The sequence below is a fragment of the Canis aureus genome, chromosome 15, assembly GCF_053574225.1.
Source record: "Canis aureus isolate CA01 chromosome 15, VMU_Caureus_v.1.0, whole genome shotgun sequence".
Lineage (NCBI taxonomy): Eukaryota > Metazoa > Chordata > Mammalia > Carnivora > Canidae > Canis > Canis aureus.
Genome location: NC_135625.1, coordinates 39538345 through 39558103, shown reverse-complemented (window position 1 = coordinate 39558103; position 19759 = coordinate 39538345). Strand labels below are relative to the sequence as shown.

General features: G+C 41.1%; 2 protein-coding genes across 10 annotated transcripts in view; one reads left to right on the top strand and one right to left on the bottom strand.

Moving 5' to 3' along the window:
• The first annotated feature begins 238 nt into the window (after positions 1-238).
• PLPP5 (phospholipid phosphatase 5) lies at positions 239-6954 on the top strand. Of its 4 annotated transcripts, none has more exons than XM_077849211.1 (8): positions 239-399; positions 538-760; positions 1100-1190; positions 1517-1580; positions 2073-2197; positions 3063-3233; positions 5132-5183; positions 5965-6954. In XM_077849211.1, the coding sequence occupies exons 1-8, from the start codon at positions 332-334 to the stop codon at positions 6035-6037; spliced, it is 867 nt and encodes a 288-aa protein (XP_077705337.1). In that variant the 5' UTR covers positions 239-331; the 3' UTR covers positions 6038-6954. The 4 variants fall into 4 exon arrangements, with proteins under 4 accessions (XP_077705337.1, XP_077705336.1, XP_077705338.1 ...); XM_077849210.1 differs by having other exon boundaries at positions 5132-5298; XM_077849212.1 differs by having other exon boundaries at positions 538-646; positions 5132-6954.
• The window catches only part of DDHD2 (DDHD domain containing 2), a 26901-nt gene continuing 13725 nt past the window's right edge, over positions 6584-19759 (bottom strand). For 3 of the 6 annotated variants that reach the window (XM_077849197.1, XM_077849198.1, XM_077849196.1), the window contains 7 exons: positions 18769-18897; positions 18502-18657; positions 17920-18022; positions 17397-17567; positions 16557-16719; positions 9433-9540; positions 6584-8802 (listed from right to left, as the gene is read on the bottom strand). In XM_077849197.1, coding sequence (XP_077705323.1) covers positions 9459-9540; positions 16557-16719; positions 17397-17567; positions 17920-18022; positions 18502-18657; positions 18769-18897 — 804 coding nt within the window. In that variant the 3' untranslated portion in view covers positions 6584-8802; positions 9433-9458. Of the gene's footprint in view, positions 8803-9432; positions 9541-10723; positions 10846-16556; positions 16720-17396; positions 17568-17919; positions 18023-18501; positions 18658-18768; positions 18898-19759 lie in introns of all 6 variants that reach the window. The other 3 variants (XR_013352981.1, XM_077849199.1, XM_077849200.1) reach the window with 3 other exon arrangements.

The following is a 19759-nucleotide window of genomic DNA, read 5'->3' as shown; positions in this document are numbered from 1 at the left end:
TCGGAGAAGGGGCGACGGGGCGACGGGCGGCGAGGAGGGACGCGGGTCACCTGCATCTCGTTCTTCCGTCAGGCTCCACGTGCGCTGCTGCCGGGCTGGACCGCGGGAGGCGGCTCGCCGTCTGGGTGCTCCGGACGGGGCGGGGGCGGGGGCGGCGGCGGGGGCCCCGCCTTCCTCGGGTGCAGTTCCCGCGGCGGCCGCCAGCCGGCGCTCAGAGCAGAGGCCCGGCCCCCCGGCTCGGCCCTCCCGGGGACCGCCTCGGGTCCCGCCGCGGCTCCGCGGCTGCCACGTCAGCGCAGCGTCCGTCGGTCCGTCCGCAGCGAGCGGCAGGATGGGGAAGGTGGCGGCGGCCCTCGGCGCGGAGCTGGGCGTGCGGCTCGCCCTGTTCGCGGCCTTCCTGTAAGCGCCCCTCGCTCGGGCCCGGGTCCCGGGGCGCCGCCGCAGCCCGGCCGAGGCCTGGGGCCAGCGGGGGAGCCCCCCGAGCCGCCGCGGGCCCAGGAAGCAAGCCGACGCGCCCTGCACGTGTCTCCCCTCCAGGGTAACGGAGCTCCTCCCGCCTTTCCAGAGGCGGATCCAGCCGGAGGAGATGTGGCTTTACCGGAATCCGTTTGTGGAAGCGGAGTATTTCCCCACCAAGCCCCTGTTTGTGCGTGGAGAGCGAGCCTTCCTCGGCCCCTTGATCCCTAGTGCTGAGCTTGCGGCTCGAGGACGCCCGCGGGGTTCCGACTGCTCCCTCGGACGGTGTGCTCAGCGCTTTAAGGCCCAAATTTAGAGCAAGATGTCCATTTTGGCTCCAGAGACCCGTTTCGTGAGCTCCGCCCCGCAGGGTGGCCTGAGGTGCCCGGTCACTTAGAACATCCTGGCCGGTGGCGCTGCCGTGCCCAGTGCGCCCAGTTCACGCGCAGACGCCGCCGCCGCTCGTAGGCACGGGGGGTCGGGGGTCGGGGGTCGGGGGTCGGGGGCGTCCTTAGGTCTGCCGCGAGCCTCCTGCGGTCCCGTCCCCGCTGCTGCCCTGTGGGAGCTGCTGTAACCGCGAACCCCGCGGCTTTATTGCGGGGGTTGGTTTGGCTCTGTTAACCTCTGCCCTTTTCCGGTTCAGGTCATTGCATTTCTCTCCCCGCTGTCTCTGATCCTCCTGGCCAGATGTCTCAGGAAGGCAGGCCCCACAGACAGCAGGCAGGCCTGCCTGGGTAAGCGGCCCTCTCCGGGCTCGTGTTCCTCGGGTGGGCCCGGCCACGGGCGTGCGACCGCGCGGAGGCCGCCGAGTTGTGTCCCTCGGGTCCTCCTCTCTTCCCTGTCCCCACGCTGTCCCCACGAGACAGAAGCCTGCCCTGGGACCAGAGTTCACACGGGTGTGTCTGCAGGCACTGGATACTCTGGACCGAAGTTCCCGGTGCTCCAGCGCGCGGGGGGCCTGCCCATCCCTGTCTGGGAAAGTCCAAGCCGCTCTCTCAAGGCGGCGAGCGCAAGTCCCCATAGGCTGAAACCACCCTCAGCACGTTTCTTTGCTTTCCAGCTGCCAGCCTCGCCCTGGCCCTGAGCGGGGTCTTTACCAACACAGTAAAACTGATCGTGGGCAGGTAAGTGACCAGTGCCCGCCTCGGCCCTCAGGTCCGTCTGCCGGCGGCTAATGGCCCGCATCGCGCCCTTCCTCCGCTCCCCTCCTGCAGTCTAACCTCGCTCCTCTCGCCTGCTTCCCGTTGCCTCCCTCCCCTGTGGCTGGCCTGCGGGTGCCGGGTGACGCCGGGCTCTCTGCGGCCCCGCCCCGAGCGGCATTCCTCCCTGCTCCCGGACCAGCACAGCAGCACCCCCCGCCCCCAACACCCCGGGGCTGCAGCGTGACTTGCTCTGTGCCCTTGGAAGTACTCTGCGCTGCACCGCCCCCCTCCGTTTCCGCGTGGGCCCTGGCAACGCCGCCCTTCCCACCGTGCCTATCCAATCCGGTTTCATTATTTTGCCTGCGACGCTGTTTGACCAACCGTGAACAGGTTTACGGTGTCTGAGACAACCAGAAACTAATTTCCGGAGTTTTAAAGTGATCTGTGTGGAGACCATGTTGGGTTCTTTTTCAGGCCACGCCCAGACTTCTTCTACCGCTGCTTCCCTGATGGGCAAGCCCATTCTGACTTGACGTGCACCGGGGAGAAGGACGTGGTGAACGAGGGGCGCAAGAGCTTCCCCAGTGGACATTCCTCCTGTATGAACGCCACATGCACTCAGCATCTCTGCTTTTTTGGGATCACTGAATTTAACCCAGGACGCTTATGAGAATGGGGACATCTCACTACTCTTATCCTTGTATCTAGAAACAATCCCCCCTTCTTTAATAACCCCAAGATTTTACAAGCCTGCGCCTCAAATATTAGGGTAGATATTCAAGGACAGAGGAAGGAGTTTGCTTTCATGAGATTTGAACATTTTATGATTCTTGTATCATTTGCCTAGATCCTGTAATCTGGAATTAGTTAGAAAAATATGAACTAAACTTTATTGAAGGTGCTTTGAAAAGCATTTTTGATTCTTCTCATTTGATACCATAATAGCCCAAAGAGGTGGATACTATTAGTTTTATGATTCCCATTTATACATGAGGAAGCCAAGGCATCAAGAAGAAGTTACCTGCCCAAAGTCCTATTGCTAGTATCCAAACACTATTCCCAGGGTAAATATTAACTTTGGGACACACAGTGAAGTCCATTTTTCCTTTTGTTTCCCCCTCCCTCATTGATGATCTACACCAGAAGCATTACCAAAAGAGGATAAAACATGTTCATGGAGATCCCTGGGTGGCTCAGCGGTTTAGCGCTTGCCTTTGGCCCCGGGCGCGATCCTAGAGTCCCGGGATCGAGTCCCACATCAGGCTCCCTGCATGGAGCCTGCTTCATTCACCCTCTGCCTGTGTCTCTGCCTCTCTCTCTCTCTCTCTCTATCATGAATAAATAAAAAATTTTTAAAGAATCTTTAAAAAAAAAAAACATATTCGTGCCCCCAGCCACTTATCTGCGGATGAATGAGGGAGGTTCCTTTATAAGATAGATACTTATAGATTTTCCCTCTTCTAGTTGCATTTGCTGGTCTGGCCTTCGCTTCCTTCTACCTGGCTGGCAAGTTACATTGCTTTACCCCACAAGGCCGTGGCAAGTCTTGGAGGCTCTGTGCTGTTCTGTTGCCTCTCCTCCTTGCATCTGTGATTGCGCTGTCCCGCACCTGTGACTATAAGCATCACTGGCAAGGTAAGCAAGGTATTCCTGCCATGGAAGTCTGCATGTGTCTCCTGCCATCTCATCCCTAGCGTTCGGCACAGAGGAGACGTGGACTGTATCTGTTAAATGATTAAACAAATGAGTATGGGATGGTCTGGGTTTCTGAACCAAGAGTATGTATAGCTATGTGGAAGATGAGAAAACACAGTTTCCTTTTAAATCCCTAAGGAGAAATGTCCCAATTTTTCCATTATCCTGAAGCAGTGTAAGTTCAGAATTAACTCTTTAAGGTTTTTTCTCTCAGAAATATTTTACAACAAACCTCAGAGGTCAGTTTACTTACTGTCTTAAAATAAAAATCAAGTCCATAAAAAAATCAAGTTCACTTCATGAGATTTTTGTTAGAAACTAAAGTGAAATTCAAGAAATCATAAAATTATAAACCAAAGAAATTTTAAGTTGAATGATATATAGTAAAACATTCAAATAACAGTATCTTTATGGAAAACCTATAATTCAAAAAAAGCTGACAGTATTGGCCCAGAAGTCCCTAGGAGCCCTGTTTTAAAGAATAAGCTAATTTTTTGCAAAGAGGGGCGGGCAACTCCTTAAGAGTTTATTGCTTCCTCTAGAACTCTTAAAATGTGAAAAAGGGGTTAATATGGCATTAAATGAAACTTTATTATTCTGAGGTTTTTAAAAATTCAGCCTAGTGGGAGGTGGGTGGGGATGGGGTAACTTGGTGATGGGCATTAAGGGGGACACGTGATGTGATGAGCACTGGGTGTTATACATGCAACTGATGAAAAACTGAACTCTAAATCTGAAACTAATGATGTACTATATGTTGGCTAGTTGAATTTTTAAAAATTCAGTCTCGGTGCCTGGGTGGCTCTGTCGGTTTAGCATCTGCCGTTGGCTCAGGTCATGATCCCAAGTACCTGGGATCGAGCCTCATGTAGGGCTCCTTGCTCGGCAGGGTATTCACCGCTCCCTCTTCCCCCTGCTCACGATCTCTCTCTCAAATAAATAAAATCGTTTAAAAAAAAATTCAATCTTGCGTAAACTTGGAAAAAGGCTTATTATAGTTATTTAACTAAAGATGTGTTTTAACTTGGTGTTTAGGAAGGAAAGAACCTGATGATAATCCTGTTAACTATATGATAAAATTGAGAAAGCCTAAAAAGGAATCCCTGGGTGGCGCAGCGGTTTAGCGCCTGCCTTTGGCCCAGGGCGCAATCCTGGAGACCCGGGATCAAATCCCACGTCGGGCTGCCGGTGCATGGAGCCTGCTTCTCCCTCTGCCTGTCTCTGCCCCCCTCTCTCTCTCACTGTGTGCCTATCATTCATAAATAAATAAATAAGAGAAAGCCTAAAAAAAACCACTGAAATTGAGGTTTTCTGCACCCAAACAAGTAGAGTAACCTGGACGCCCAGGTTCTCAATACAGATGTCCCCCATCATCCTGCACTGAACAGAGAGCTGTCTCTCTCACCAATGGAAGGTTGTGGCAAACCTGTACTGAGCAGGCTGGCACTGTATTTCCAATAGCATTAGCTCACCTTGTGTTTGTGCATCACATTTTGGTAACTCTTGCAATGTTTCAAACTTCTTCATTATATTTGTTACGGTGACTTGTGATTAGGACTTGCTGAAAGCTCAGGTGATAGCATTTTTTAGCAATAAAGTATATACTTTTTTTTTTTAGACAGTGCTGTTGCACTTAACAGACACAAGATAGTGTTAGCATAACTTTTATATGCACTGGGCAACAAAAAAATTGATCTGACTTGCTTTATTGAGAATACTTGCTTTATTGCAGTGATCTAGAATCCTACCAAGTATCAGAATGCCAGTAGTGTGTGGTATTTTAACATGATTTAAGAGTCTAATATGATTAAGTGAAGACTTTATCTCCTCTCTTTTAGATGTACTAGTCGGATCCATGATTGGCCTGACATTTGCCTACGTCTGCTACAGGCAATATTATCCTCCTCTGACGGATGCAGAATGCCATAAACCATTTCAGGACACACTTGTACTTCCCACTATACAGAAGCCTGCTGATCCGCATCATTTTAGTATTTAGAAATTGGTACTACCTCAATTGAGATTACGTGAATCAGCCCCTCTTAACTGCCCAAGAAGAATGTCTGACCTTTTTACTCTGAAGAGATACAAGCAAGGACATAAGCACTTCATCTGTCTCCATATATTAATGCAGTTTTGCTCACATGCATTTATCATGAGTCAAGGTTCAAGGTTCTTTTTCATGACTCTCTGCCTCACATTCTGATAAAAAGATCTTCTGTAGAGTCCATTGGATTGGTATTCTAATATCTACAGTGTTTTACACTTAAATGCCATTCTTGGAAGGGTCTTTGTTCACAAAGAAGCCTTTACATATCCTAGGACCTAGAGTTAAATTTCCATTTTCCATAGTTCAAAATCTTAAAACCCAGGACATGACCAACTCAATTATTTTGGCTCTGTTTACTTTCTCTGGTGATAATTCCATGAAAACTTAAATAGGAAAATGTCCAGTTCTGGCTTTTTTTTTTTTTTTTTTTTTACCACTTTACACATGTATCTTATATTGCTGTCCATTTTGAATACTGTGGGCATAGATTATTTATTGAATTACTAAATAATTTATTTTTTTATTTTTTTAAATTTCTTTAAATGGTAAAACAAACACCAGTTGCTAGTATTGAAACCACACTCCTGACCTGTGTTCACAAGCTTCTTTCCCTCCATGCAGGACTGAAGATCTGCCCAAATGCATCAACTCTGAGAATTGGCATTATAGATGTCACTACCCGGAAGACAAATGAACTTTTCCTGTCCCTTCTTCCTAATGGGATATAAGGGACAATTACAGGACGTTATCAGAACCGATGCTATAGGACCTACAACTGCCCTTCTCTTTGTGATTATGCTTTAAATATGACCTTGTCTTACATGCTTCTTTCTATATTTTCAGTGTATCTTTTTCCTTCAGAAAATGTGACAAAGAAAATGTGACAAAGAAAATGGTGAATGTGGGTGTTTTTGGTATGTAAAGTACCATGCGAGAGCTGGAACATTTCCAAAGTAAAACACTGGATTTCCCATCTGACCATCCGACATAAGTGATAGAACAGCCAGAGCAGAGACTGATATCTGTAAATACCGAAGAACAGTCTCAGTATTGACTTGTAACTGCCATGCCTTAAATTCTGAACTATATCTGCCTGTGATAATGAAAACACCAGTCAAGGGAAAAGAACTTAAATATTAGGTCTTTTGCCCCAAACTTGTATTTTTAAATTTGCTTTAATAATATAAGGGAGAAAAAAATGGTTATGGTATTAATTTTCAGTATAATGGATCCAATCAGGTAAAAGGCAACTGGTCAATAAGGTTTTATTTCAGTATTTCATAAACTTTTAAATATAATCATGTAAAAAACAAACATTTCAAAAAGTGCAAAATATTAGAAAGCTAATCAGTGCTATTAACCTTTCCATGCAGACAATCTCTTGTTGAGATAAGCAATACAAATTCCGTAGCAGGAAATATGTATAAAATGATACTCTATTGAGTTTAAAATTAGGCTTGGTCAAGAGATTGCATGTAATACAACTGAAGTAGTGCAAACAATATACAACTAAATAAAGAATTTAAATCAAGCTTATTATTCTGTGTAATATACAACCATGATGATACCACAGGTAGAGAGACAAGATAAAAGCTCTTTTACAGTTGCCTGCCCCTCACCAAAAAACATTTCTTAGTACCAACACAGTGGTTTATCTAGCTATCCACAGTTATGCTGTTGAGCTGTTCATCTTTGGTTACAGGGACTCATTCTTGCTTTTCCTTTGGTTTACTCTTAAATACTATCTATTCTGCTAATATGAAGAATAAATGTAAATTGACAAGTTGACAAAAGCTTCCCCTTTAAAATATAATTGAACACTACTTAATTCTCAGTAATCCTTACTTCAAATTCAGTTCATATGGTAAAGAAAAGTATTCCATATACCTGACACTTCTTAGTGGCTCAGCATTAGTCTATAAGCAGATGGACAAGTAAAGGCCAGCCACGGATCTTGCACCCAGCCTCACCTCTGTCATCTCCAAGGTGACGGTGATTAAAGGGATGGAGACCACTGCTGTTGAAGGGATGGCTTAAGTGAATGTTACATACCAATACACTAGACACCATGATATATTTACAAAAAAACATTGTTTATAAAGAAACGCAGCTTACCTGCCTGTACCACGCTATAAAACAGAGAGGCCTATGGAAGTTGGAGAGGAGGGTAAAGGACTATCACAAAGAAAAGTGCAAAAACAATGACAAATAACCAATGAGATAGGAAATATAGCCCTGTGGTGAGCAGATGCCCTCGGGAAAAAAAAAAAATTGGTCACTATTCAAGGTACACTTCACTTTGAATGTTCTGATGTATACTCTGCACAGGCTGTTCCTTGACTCCTACAGGCATAAGTTTTTCTTTCAGAATAAGAAACATTTCCCTTAGCCAAAGCCTCCTGCCCAGCCAACAATGCCTGTGCCATGAGGCTTTTAAATAAGCTCCTGGATCATGGGTACCTAAGCAAGCAATGGTGTTTATAAAGGGTTTTCAAAGAGGACACACAACACTGCCCTCACCCAAGTGGATACAATGGTTGACTCGCACAAATTCTAGTTCACCTTAAATGTACTACTGAGAGATTTTATTCATAACCAGAGAGCCTGTTAAGGCTGCGTGATTTCAGGTTTGCCAGCCTTTATAACTTTGCCCTCAAAAAGAGAAGTTACTATCAAATAACTAAGATTTCAGAGTCTCCCCATTTGAAATATGGTATAAAAGGACAGGTCTAGGATATATAACATCTTTGCTTTATAAAATGCACCTAATGGGAACTAAACTATCTGCTGCAGACTCTGAGAGCAGCTCAAACAGCTGTGAAAACAATAAACAGCATCAGTGATTCCTTGCAATCAAAGGTCAGTCAGCTATAGAGAGTAAACAATACTCTGTAAGCTACATTTTAGTCCTTCACACAGTACTTGTAGGAAAGAAATGCCGGCTCAAAAGAAGTTGCCTAGAAGTCTTTTCCTTTAACTACTTAGCCTTCAAATACAGAGAATACCAATGAGAGATGAGTGTACCCAAAATGCCTTCTGAATCACCGGAGCCGTGCTCGCTTCAGCAGCACATATACTAAGATTTAATCTCCAGAGCCTGCTTCCAAACTAGAACATTTTCTAAAGAGAAACAATAATTTCCTAGAAAAAATTTCTACTCAAACCAAAATAAACTCAAAACAGACTTTATACTATCTCAAATAATAAGCAATGAAGGGTGGCATCTATCATCCAAGTATTAGAGCTGCAAATAACCCCTGCTATGAAGAGTGGCAAATGCTTCTATGAAGCCAGTGGTCTTCCCTTTGTTCTTCCACTCACTTCCAAGATAACAAGTCCTCCAAAGATCCCAGTAGTAAGTAAGTGGCAGGCAACATGCAGGAAATGACGCAGCTGAGGAGAGGGAAACTGCAGCAACAAGCAGGTGGCTTTTCTGGGGGAGGATCCTGCAGTGTCCGTCTAGGGAAGAGTGGAACAGAGGTCATGAGGCAGTCAGAACTGGAAGCAGGGATCCCTGGGTGGCGCAGCGGTTTAGCGCCTGCCTTTGGCCCAGGGTGCGATCCTGGAGACCCGGGATCGAATCCCACATCAGGCTCCCGGTGCATGGAGCCTGCTTCTCCCTCTGCCTATGTCTCTGCCTCTCTCTCTCTCTCTGTGTGACTATCATAAATAAATGAAAAAAAAAAAAAAAAAAAAAGAACTGGAAGCAAACAGAACACCAGAGTCCAATGCATGAACTTTCTAGTTACACATCTAAAAGGCAGAGTAACTTTATCTCAGGATGGGCTGTTGCCATGGTAACTCTTAGATGATCAGAACTATTTAGATTCTGAGTTTAGATCCTAAAAAATAACAGGTGTTACGGGACCAAGTCACTTGCAAAAACACATGGACATTAACTTTCTCTAAGTGAGCTATTGCACTTTTTCCTCAGAAATTTTAACCAGAGTCCCTCTAAAAGTGAATCATAACCTAGATCTTGGTGACAGGTAACAGGAAAGCACATTTATAAAGAGTTCAAGGCTACCCTGTTCCTCATAACATGTTAATATAGGAACTATGCTACATTCATGACATTTAAAAACTTACATTAAGCAGCCATACATGGTTCATTTTTATTGTAAAGGCTGATCAAGGAAGATGCCCTGGGTTTGGTAGATTTCTTTGAGGACCAACAATACTGTATCTTCAGACTCCCTGTAAAGAGAAAAACTTAAGTTGTAAAAAGAAGAACCTAACAGTTATACTGGATGTTTTACATATATTATCTCATGTAATCTACAAAACCACTGTACAAGTTCATTTTGTACAAACGTTCATTTTATGGTGGAATATTACTCAGCCATAAAGAATAATGAAATCTTGCCATTTGCAATAACATGGATGGACCTAGAGGATATTAAGTGATATAAGAGACAAATACCATAGGATTTCACTTATATGTGGAATCTAAAAACCAAATGAACAGGGACACCTGGGTAGCTGAATGGTTGACTGCCTTCAGCTCAGGGCATGATCCCAGGGTCCTGGGATCGAGTCCCACATCTGGCTCCCCACAGGGAGCCTGCTTCTCCCTTTGCCTATGTCTTTGCCTCTCTCTATTTCTCTCATGAACAAATAAATAAAATCTTTTTAAAAATTAATTTTAAAAAATGAATAAAACCAGCGTCTCATATATACGGAGAACAAACATGGTTGCCAAAAGGCAGATAGGTGGGAGGATGGGTGAAATAGGTGAAGGGGATTAAGAGATACAAACTTCCAGTTATAAAGTAAGTAAGTCATGGAGATAAAAGTACAGCACAGGGAATATAGTCGATAATACTGTAATAAGGGCAGCCTGGGTGGCTCAGCGGATTAGCGCTGCCTTCAGCCCAGGTTGTGATCCTGGAGACCTGGGATCGAGTCCCACATCAGACTCCCTGCATGGAGTCTCCCTCTCCCTCTCCCTCTGCCTCTCCCTCCCTCTCTCGCTCTGTGTCTCTCATGAATAAATAAATTAAATCTTTAAAAAAAATACTGTAATAATGTATGATGGCTACACTTATCATGGTGAGCACTGAGTAATATACAGAACTATCAATTCACAAAAAAAGAATTATCAATTCACGATGCAGTGATTCACCTGAAACTAATATTGTATGTCAACTACAATTAAAAAAAAAAAAAAGTCTAGCATTACATCTGGTAATACAAAAAGACTAGTAATAAATGACCAACCAAGAACCTTTCCACAGAGTTCATTCTCAGAACACAGAAAGCCATCTAATTGGTCACCTTAAATTTTTTTAATGTTATTTATCTTTTTAAAAAGAGAATACAATCTTAAGATTCAAAATTTAAGATACAAAAGGGTATAATAATGAAGTTTCCTTTCTACCTCTGTTTCTTAACATTGATTGTCAGAGGATGGGAACTAGTGGTTATCAACTTCTCGTGCATCTTCCAGATATTATTCTGTGTGTGCTTAGGCAATTACTTACATCCAGTTCATAAAGACACCTGATTATAAAAAAATAACATCATGAAGGACTGCCTTAAGGATGTATAGCTCAAATATTTCTCTAGTTTCATGGTTCAACATTTTTTGAATCATGTATCTACTTTGAATCATGTATCTACTTCAGAATCTAATGAAACCAATGGATTTCTCCCCTAAAAAGATCACATATACATATATACCCAAAATTATAGATAAAATTTCATTGGATTCATATACTTTTTCTATCCCCCAGAAACCCTATACACAGGTTAAGAGATTCCTCCTATGCCAGTGAGGGGGCATTAGCTAAACTAAATATTAAAATGGTATGATCCTGGTGCATAAATGAGTAGATCAAAAGAAAAGAAGTTCAGAAACAGTCCTAAATCTATATAGGAATTTAATAAAGTGAGACCAAAAAAAAAAAAAAAAAAGTGAGACAAACTAGCAGTATTGTGACAAATGGATAGCCATCTGAAAAATGACCTGAATCAATCTATAACTATTATGAGAATAAATCCAAAATGAATCAAACATCCACATGTAAAAATGAAACCATAAAATATCAAAATAAACTACAGTAAGGAATTCTTCAGAGGATAAGGAAGATCTAAGAAACCAGATATTCCAGAAACCAGAAAGGAAAAATCATCAAATATGACCACATAAAAATCAATCTTCTCTACTTAGCAAAACCAATGTTTGCAATGCCAAAGACAAACTGGGGAAAAGTAATTTGCAACTCATCACAGACTAATCAACTAAAACAACAAAGACAAATATTTCAATATAAAAGAGAATAGGGCAGCCCTGGTGGCTCAGTGGTTTAGCGCTGCCTTCAGCCCAGGGCCTGATCCTGGAGACCCAGGATCAAGTCCCACGTCGGGCTCCCTGCATGGAGCCTGCTTCTCCCTCTGCCTGTGTCTCTGCCTCTCTCTCTGTGTGTGTCTCTCATGAATAAATAAATAAAATCTTTAAAAAAATAAATAAATAAAAGAGAATAAAGAATATAAATAACTCCTAAAAAAGGAAATAAAAATGCTCCTGAAATGTATGTCAAAATGCTCAATCTTATTCATAACAGGAGGAATGTAAATTTTTAAAAGGCAAAAGATCGGGATCCCTGGGTGGTGCAGTGGTTTGGCGCCTGCCTTTGGCCCAGGGCGCGATCCTGGAGACCCGGGATCGAATCCCACGTTGACCTCCCGGTGCATGGAGCCTGCTTCTCCCTCTGCCTGTGTCTCTGCCTCTCTCTCTCTCTCTCTGTGACTATCATAAATAAATTTTTAAAAAAATTTTAAAAAAAAAGGCAAAAGATCTATCTGTTCTGAAGAGAAAGAGGAGCATATGAGTAATAAAATTTAAAAACTACAGTGTAAAAAAAAAATACAGTATGCTAAACATACTTTGAAAACTACAAAACACTGCTGAGGGAAATTAAAGACCAAAATACACTGAGAGATACTGTGTTTGTGGATCAGAAGACTCGGTATTATTCAGATGTCAATTCTCTCCAAATTGATCTGTAGATAAAACATTTGCAATCACAATGAAAATCTCATAAAAAGCTTTTTGGCTGACATTAACAAGCTCAATCTAAAACACGTGGAAATGCAAAGAACCTACAATAGCTAAAATAACTTTAAAGAAAAAAGTTGGATGACTTACAGTACTTGATTTCAAGACTTATTCTGAAGCTACAGTAATCAAGACTGTTTTACTGGCATAAAGACAGACAAATTGATCAATGGAACAAAATAGAGCCAAGACAATTCAGTGGTTTCTGTCTGAATACTTTTTTTTTTTTTTTTTTAGATTTTGTTTATTTATTTGACAGAGAGAACACAAGCAGGGGGAACAGTAGGCTCCCTGCTGAGCAAGGAGCCCAATGCAGTCTCTATCTCCCAGGATCATGACCTGAGCCAAAGGCAGATGCTTAACCAACTGAACCACCTAGGCGCTCCCTGAATAAACTTTTCAACAAATGTTGCTACAACCACTGGACAGCTACATGCAAACCAATTAACTTCAATCCTTATCTCACATCATATTTTTAAAAGTAGCCAAAATGGATCACAGACCTTAATACAAAAGGTAAAAAAAAATGATACAACTTCTAGAACACAGGTAATATTTTAATGGCTTTGGATTTGGCAAAGATATCTTAAATATCTTAAAAGGCACAAATATCAATAGATTGGACATCAGAATAAAAAACTTTTGGACATCAAAATACTGGGCTGGAAAAATGAAAAAAAAAAAAAAACAAAACACCCCATTCTGAGGAAAAAAGCACGTATCTGAAAAGGACTTGTAACTATGACATAGAACTCCTGCAACTTAATAATCTTTTTTAATGGGCAAAAGATGTGAATAGACAGTTCACCAAAGATATATGATGCCAAGGTACGTGGGTGGCTCAGTCAGTTAAGTGTCCCACTCTTGGTTTTGGCTCAGGTCTTGATCTCAGGATCATGAGATTGAGCTCCACATTGGGCTCTGAGCTCAAAGAGTCTACTTGAGATTCTGTTTCTCTCCCTCAGCCCCTCCCCCTGCTTACATGCACTCTAAATAAGTTGAATAAATAAATAAAATCTTAAACATACAGGGGTGCCTGGGTGGCTCAAGTCAGTTAACTGACTGTCAGTTTTGGCTCAGATCAGCTCATGGTCGTAAGATTGAACCCAATGTCAGGCTCAGTAGGTAGTCTGCTTGAGATTCTCTTCCTCTCTGCCCCACCCCTGCTCTCTCTCTCAAATAAATAAGTCTTTTTTTAAAAAAGGGTTTATTTATTTATTCATGAGAGACACAGAGAGAGAGAGGCAGAGACACAGGTAGAGGGAGAAGCAGGCTCCATGCAGGTGCCTGATGCAGGACTCGATCCCAGGACTCCAGGACCATGCCTGGACCATGCCACTGGGCCGAAGGCAGGCACTAAACCGCTGAGCCATCCAGGGATCCCCTCATATAAATAAGTCTTAAAACAAAAAATAACAACAACAACAAAGCCCTCTATAAATAAAATCTAAAAAAAAAAAGCTGAATAAATGGCAAACACATGAAAATACACTCAACATCATTACTCATTAGGAAAAGGCAAATTAAAACCATAATAAGGTACTATTACAACTCTGAGAAAGACTAAGATTAAATAAATAAATACATACATACATACATACAAATTAATTAATTAAAAAAAAAAAGACTAAGATACAAACCACAAACATACCAAGTGAATTTGAGGATATGGAGCAACTGAAACTCTCAAACACTGCTGATGGGAACAGAAGATGCTGGCAGGAAAATAGCTTGGAGGTTTCTTTTAAAAATACTTTTACCATACTAAGCCTAGCCATTATTCCACTCGTAGGTATTTACCCATAAAAAACTAAGAATACTGGGCATGCCCAGTGGTTTAGCATCACCTTCAGCCCAGGGTGTGATCCTGGAGACCTGGGATCGAGTCCCATGTCAGGCTCCCTGCATGGAGCCTGCTTCTCCCTCTGCCCCCCTCTCTTTCTCTCTCATGAATCAATAAAATCTTAAAAAAAAAAAAACTAAGAATATGTCCATACAAGGTCTCATACACAAATGTTCACAGCAGTTTTATTTGTAATAGCCAAAAACTGGAAACAACTCCAATGTCCATCAGCAGGGAAATGGATAAACAATTGTGGTAAACTCATACAACAGAATATTAGTTGGCAATAAAAAGCAGAGAAACTACTGAAACACAAAACATAGAGGATGGAGGAAGTCATACAAACGAGAGTATATATGATTCCATTGATATAAAGGTAAACTCGGGCTGCCCCGGACTAGGTTTCTTATCTACTTTTGCCCTTGCAACAAACCAAGGGAGCAAACTTGGACTTTCAAAAAATAAAAGTATCATCTGTTACTATAACACCTACCATGTGGTTCAATTAAATAATTTACCTTTGGTGGTGAGTTACATGGCCAGGAATAATGCCAGTACAGGACTAATTATCAGCCTAGAAAAGGAACTTGCTCCATTATTTGAAAAATTGGGACAAATTATGGAAGTTTCTTAATCTGGAAGTGGTTTTAATGTACACCTTATTTTCATTATAACAGACACATTATCAATCCAGCAATATTTAGACCACATAAATACCTGTATCCACATATTCCAGAAAGGGCCCCTTTTCCCATCTTACACCAAAGAAAGAGCCTATAAAAAGACTTTATGGACAGGCTGTTATCTTTTCTTGTGTAGGGTCTTTTCTTATTTAGTGAGATCTGGGGATATCACAGAAATGGTTCAATACATCACAGCTTCTGTGGAGTTAGTCCAGTCACCAAATATGCATGAGATTCCACTGGTGGGACAGAATCAAAATGGTACTTTGATCCACTTGAGCCATTAAGTGCTCCCTATTATATAACATGCCCAGCCCTGCAGAATGAAGCAGACCCTTTTTTTATTGTGAAGAATAATGAGAACAAACTGATGGTTACCAAAGGGGAGGTGGGTAGAAGGATGGGTTCAATTGGTGATAGGGATTATGGAGGGTACTTGTGATCAGCACCAGGTGTTGTGTGGATGTGCTGAATCACCATACTGTACACCAGAAACCAATATTACGCTGTATGTTAACTAACTGGAAGTTAAATAAAAACTTAAAAAATAATAAAAAACCATAATTTAAAAAGAAAGAAATGCCTTTTTCAGATTTCTATCAAGCCATATCAACAGAGATCATTCTTAAAAGGATTATTTTGGCTTCTTACAGGATTGTTTTTATTGTACTTTGATTATGTCATGGCCCCTACTGTATTTATTATATAGATATGAGACTGATCACATCAAATAATAATCCCTTTATCAGGATTCAATAAAAATTCCTCTCAAGACCTAAAAGCATGCATTTTTTAATCTGTATCCCCTACTCATCTTATTTTCCTAGTTCTATTTTCCTTTAGTTTCAATTTCTTTGGTGATTAAGTTCTTTTCTGTTACAATATATGAATTTCAATAAACATTATTAATCCATTCTACAATCCATCAGATAATTATATTTAATAAAGATTAATTCTTTTGAATAAATTCTGGGGATCTAATGTACAGTACTATAGTTAATAATATTTTATCACATACTTGGAAGTTGTTAAGAGAATAAATCTTAAATGTGCTCATCACACACACACATACACACACACACGAGGTAATTATGTGTGGTGTTAACTAGTTCTGTGTTGATCATTTCACTATATATGTATCAAATCATGTTGTACATCTTATACAATTTGTCATTTATATCTCAATAAATCTGGAAAAATATTTAAACATTAAAACAAAACAAAAAGAATAAGTTTGATCTAGCTACTAAAATACTTTCAAATGAGTTTAAAATACTTTTAGCAGTAGTAATGTATTTGTTTCAGTTTATTCTTATGTACCCACCCTGTCCCCCACCAGTGACCAAAGAACACCATTTTTAAAACTAAGCTGACATCATCAGTCCATGCTCTACCCAACTGCAAAATTTAAAAATGTGTTTAAATCAGATTTCTTTAAATGACATGTTGTGTTATTTTGTAACTATCTAAATGAGAAATCACTCTAATCCCAAATGTACACCAGCCTATCATTCTCCCTTTTCTAAATATATCAAGTATCTGTGAAACAATTAGACCAAAAAACAAAACAAAACAAAAAATCAAAAACAAAAAACCCACCACAGAAACAAAAACAAACACCACTCACCAGTAGCATAGATGGCTTTGTAAAGCAAATAAATATTCATTAAAACTTTCAATGGGCTTCTCTTGTAGCACATAGTCAATGCGCTGGCCTCCATTTAGCATTCCCACATTGATGGGTGGGACTTCTTCTTTAACTGCCACAGAGGTCTCTTCTGTGTTAACATCTGGGCGTAGAAGAACCATAATAACAATCTAAAAACTTCTAGCCCTCCAAGATTGTCCTTACTTCTTCTCAGACTGCCAAGTTTACAGTAGGCTGAGCTACTTTCTGTTCAGAAACCTTTCTGCACTTTCCTCCTCTTGAGCTCCTTAAAGCTTCTCCTCAAGTCACACTGATTTTGTTCATTTTTTTTCTTTCCTGGATCTCTAATAATGAATTCATTTGCCCCTGGTTTATAAACTAAATGTAAGTAGGGATAGAAATCTTTAGGCAGTCAAAAATTAAAGCAAAAAGAATGCAACTTTAACTGTGAAATTAAGAGGAGAGTATACTAGTTTGTGTCCAGCCAGGAAAATAAAACTGACCAATAATTATGCAGACATTCCCCTATAAAAGAAAGGTGGTTCACAGAGAAGGCTCCTAACACAACCCCCACAATTCCCAAGTGAGAGATGTCTTTTAAAACCTCTTTACCAGATGTTCTGCTTCTCTTGACATCTTTCCTCACAAATAATGTTTTTCCATAATTTGTAGCTATTAGATAATAGAAAAGACTAGCAGAGCTGAAGGTGTGTAGGACTCATAGTACTGACTGGTCCTATGCAGAGTTAAGAATGACACACCATGGAGTTACTCTTATCTGACCTGATGCAGGAAATCACAGTGCGCAGGGTTACTAACCACTCAGTTTCTCTGGACTTGATTCACATTCTGCTTCAGTTTCTTCTGTAGTTTCTGAAGCTTGTAAGGCAGGGTATGGAGCTCTAGTGAAAGACTTCCATGCCATCCGCAACGAACCTAGCAAGTTGTTCTTAAGGTCCATACTCATCCTGGTCAAGCCCTCTCTCAATTCTGAAACATATACGAATGAAGAACATCAGAGACACCTGGACAGCTCAGTGGTTGAACATCTGCCTTCGGCTGAGGGTGTAATCCTGGGGTCCTGGGATTGAGTCCCATATCGGGCTCCCCGCAGGGAGCCTACTTCTCCCTCTCCCTGTGTCTCTGCCTCTCTGTCTCTCATGAATAAATAAATAAAATCTTTAAAAAAAAAAAAAAAAAAAAAAGGATCACATGGTTTATAAACAGTTTAGGAAAAAAAAAAAACAGTTTAGGGTCCAAAAAATTAAACAAAGTGAATGAGGTCCAGTCCGTTTGCACTGACCAGATGGTCTAGAATTACAAGTTCTGTACTCACACTTACCTAAGTGCATCCGCTTCCTGCCTTTATGATGTGGGATCAACATTGGCTCAAATTCCACTCCTGGGACCACCATCGGTTCAATCCTATAGGCCACAGGATCAAACTACATAGGAAAAATAGTAGCTACAGATACCTTTGCTGAAGAAAGACAGTCTTAGGAACTGTGTATTAGGCCAAGAATAATTATAAGCTCATTAAAACAAACAAACAGGGATCCCTGGGTGGCGCAGCGGTTTGGCGCCTGCCTTTGGCCCAGGGCGCGATCCTGGAGACCCGGGATCGAATCCCACGTCGGGCTCCCGGTGCATGGAGCCTGCTTCTCCCTCTGCCTATGTCTCTGCCTCTCTCTCTCTCTCTCTCTCTCTCTGTGAGACTATCATAAATAAAAAAACAAACAAACAAACAAACAAACAAAAAAAACGGTTGTGTTGCCCCATCACTTTCTGATTCACAGTACTACTATAAGTTGTCTCATTACCTCAAATAGCACAGAAAAAAGCAAATCATCAAAACAAAATTTTATGTTCTTTACTAATAAGTCTTAATACTCAGGTGAGAACACAGGAGCTATCCAGTGCTTACAGGGTGATAGATATTGAAGAAGCCTTTGCACGTCGGAAATTTATAGTTGGGATCAATTCTTTTTAGTCCTCGGACAGTAAGGAACATTCCAATAGGAGATCCGAAGGCAAAGAATATTTCTGGTTTGTAGATGAGCCGGGGATATTTTACAGACACCTGGAAAGAGGATATAAAAGTATCTCTCATTGATAACAAATGTAATATCTGTTCCTACCATACCAGTGGCAGGCAATAAAATGACTAAAGAGAATTAATTAGTATTGTTACCTGCCCAATGCCAACATGTAGATAGTCACCATTCCCAGTAGCATCAGTTTTACTGCAGACACCTGATTCTTTGGGGATGTTAGATACAGTCACGCCTGAAGCTGGCTGCAGGGTTGGTCTATTAATATCCTAAAGAATAAAATAATTTTGTGGAGCTGCTATGTTATAAAAATATCCAAAGAATTATATAGTTTTTACTGGTTTGAAAGTATACTTAGAAAAGTTGTGTGAAAAAAAAAAAAGAAAAAAAAAAAAGTTGTGTGAATAATTATAGGAAGAGTCTTCAGCAAACAAGATAAAGCTGATGAAAACAAAAGTTGTCTTAAGTGATAAACTGACATCCCTACATGCTCTAAAACGATGAAAGCTATAATAGCTATTTGGGCAGCACTTGAAACTTCAGGCAACTATTATGAGAGAAACAATAGCAGAGTATGATGAAGAGCAATGCCACAGGCCACTAAGAGTTCAATGAAGTGCAATGCCCTTTTAAGAAGTAGAATGTCTATATGGGTATGGAAAATGATACAGATACCAGGCCAAACAAAAACTGAGCCTTAAATTAGAACTAAGCAACCTGCTACAAAGTTGAAAAATAACTACTAAGATATGGAAAGGAATTCAGGGGCTGAAAAAACTGAATGTACAAGTATTATTACAACATAGCCAAACCTCCAATTTATTATTCTAAAGTAAAAGAAGCCAGTCACAAAAAGTCATATATTGTATGATTCCATTTATATGAAATGTCCAGAACAAAATCCATAACGACAGAAAGTAGACCAATGGCTCATAGGAGGAAGGAACAAGGATTGACTGCTAATGTGTATGGGGTTTCTTTTTAGGGTGATGTAAATGTTCTCAAATTAGACAGTGGTAATTGTGACACAACTCTGAATATACTAACAATGACTGAATTGTATACTTTAAACCGGTGAATTTTATGGTTTGTGATGTGAATTACATTTCAATAAAGCAGTTATGAAACAAA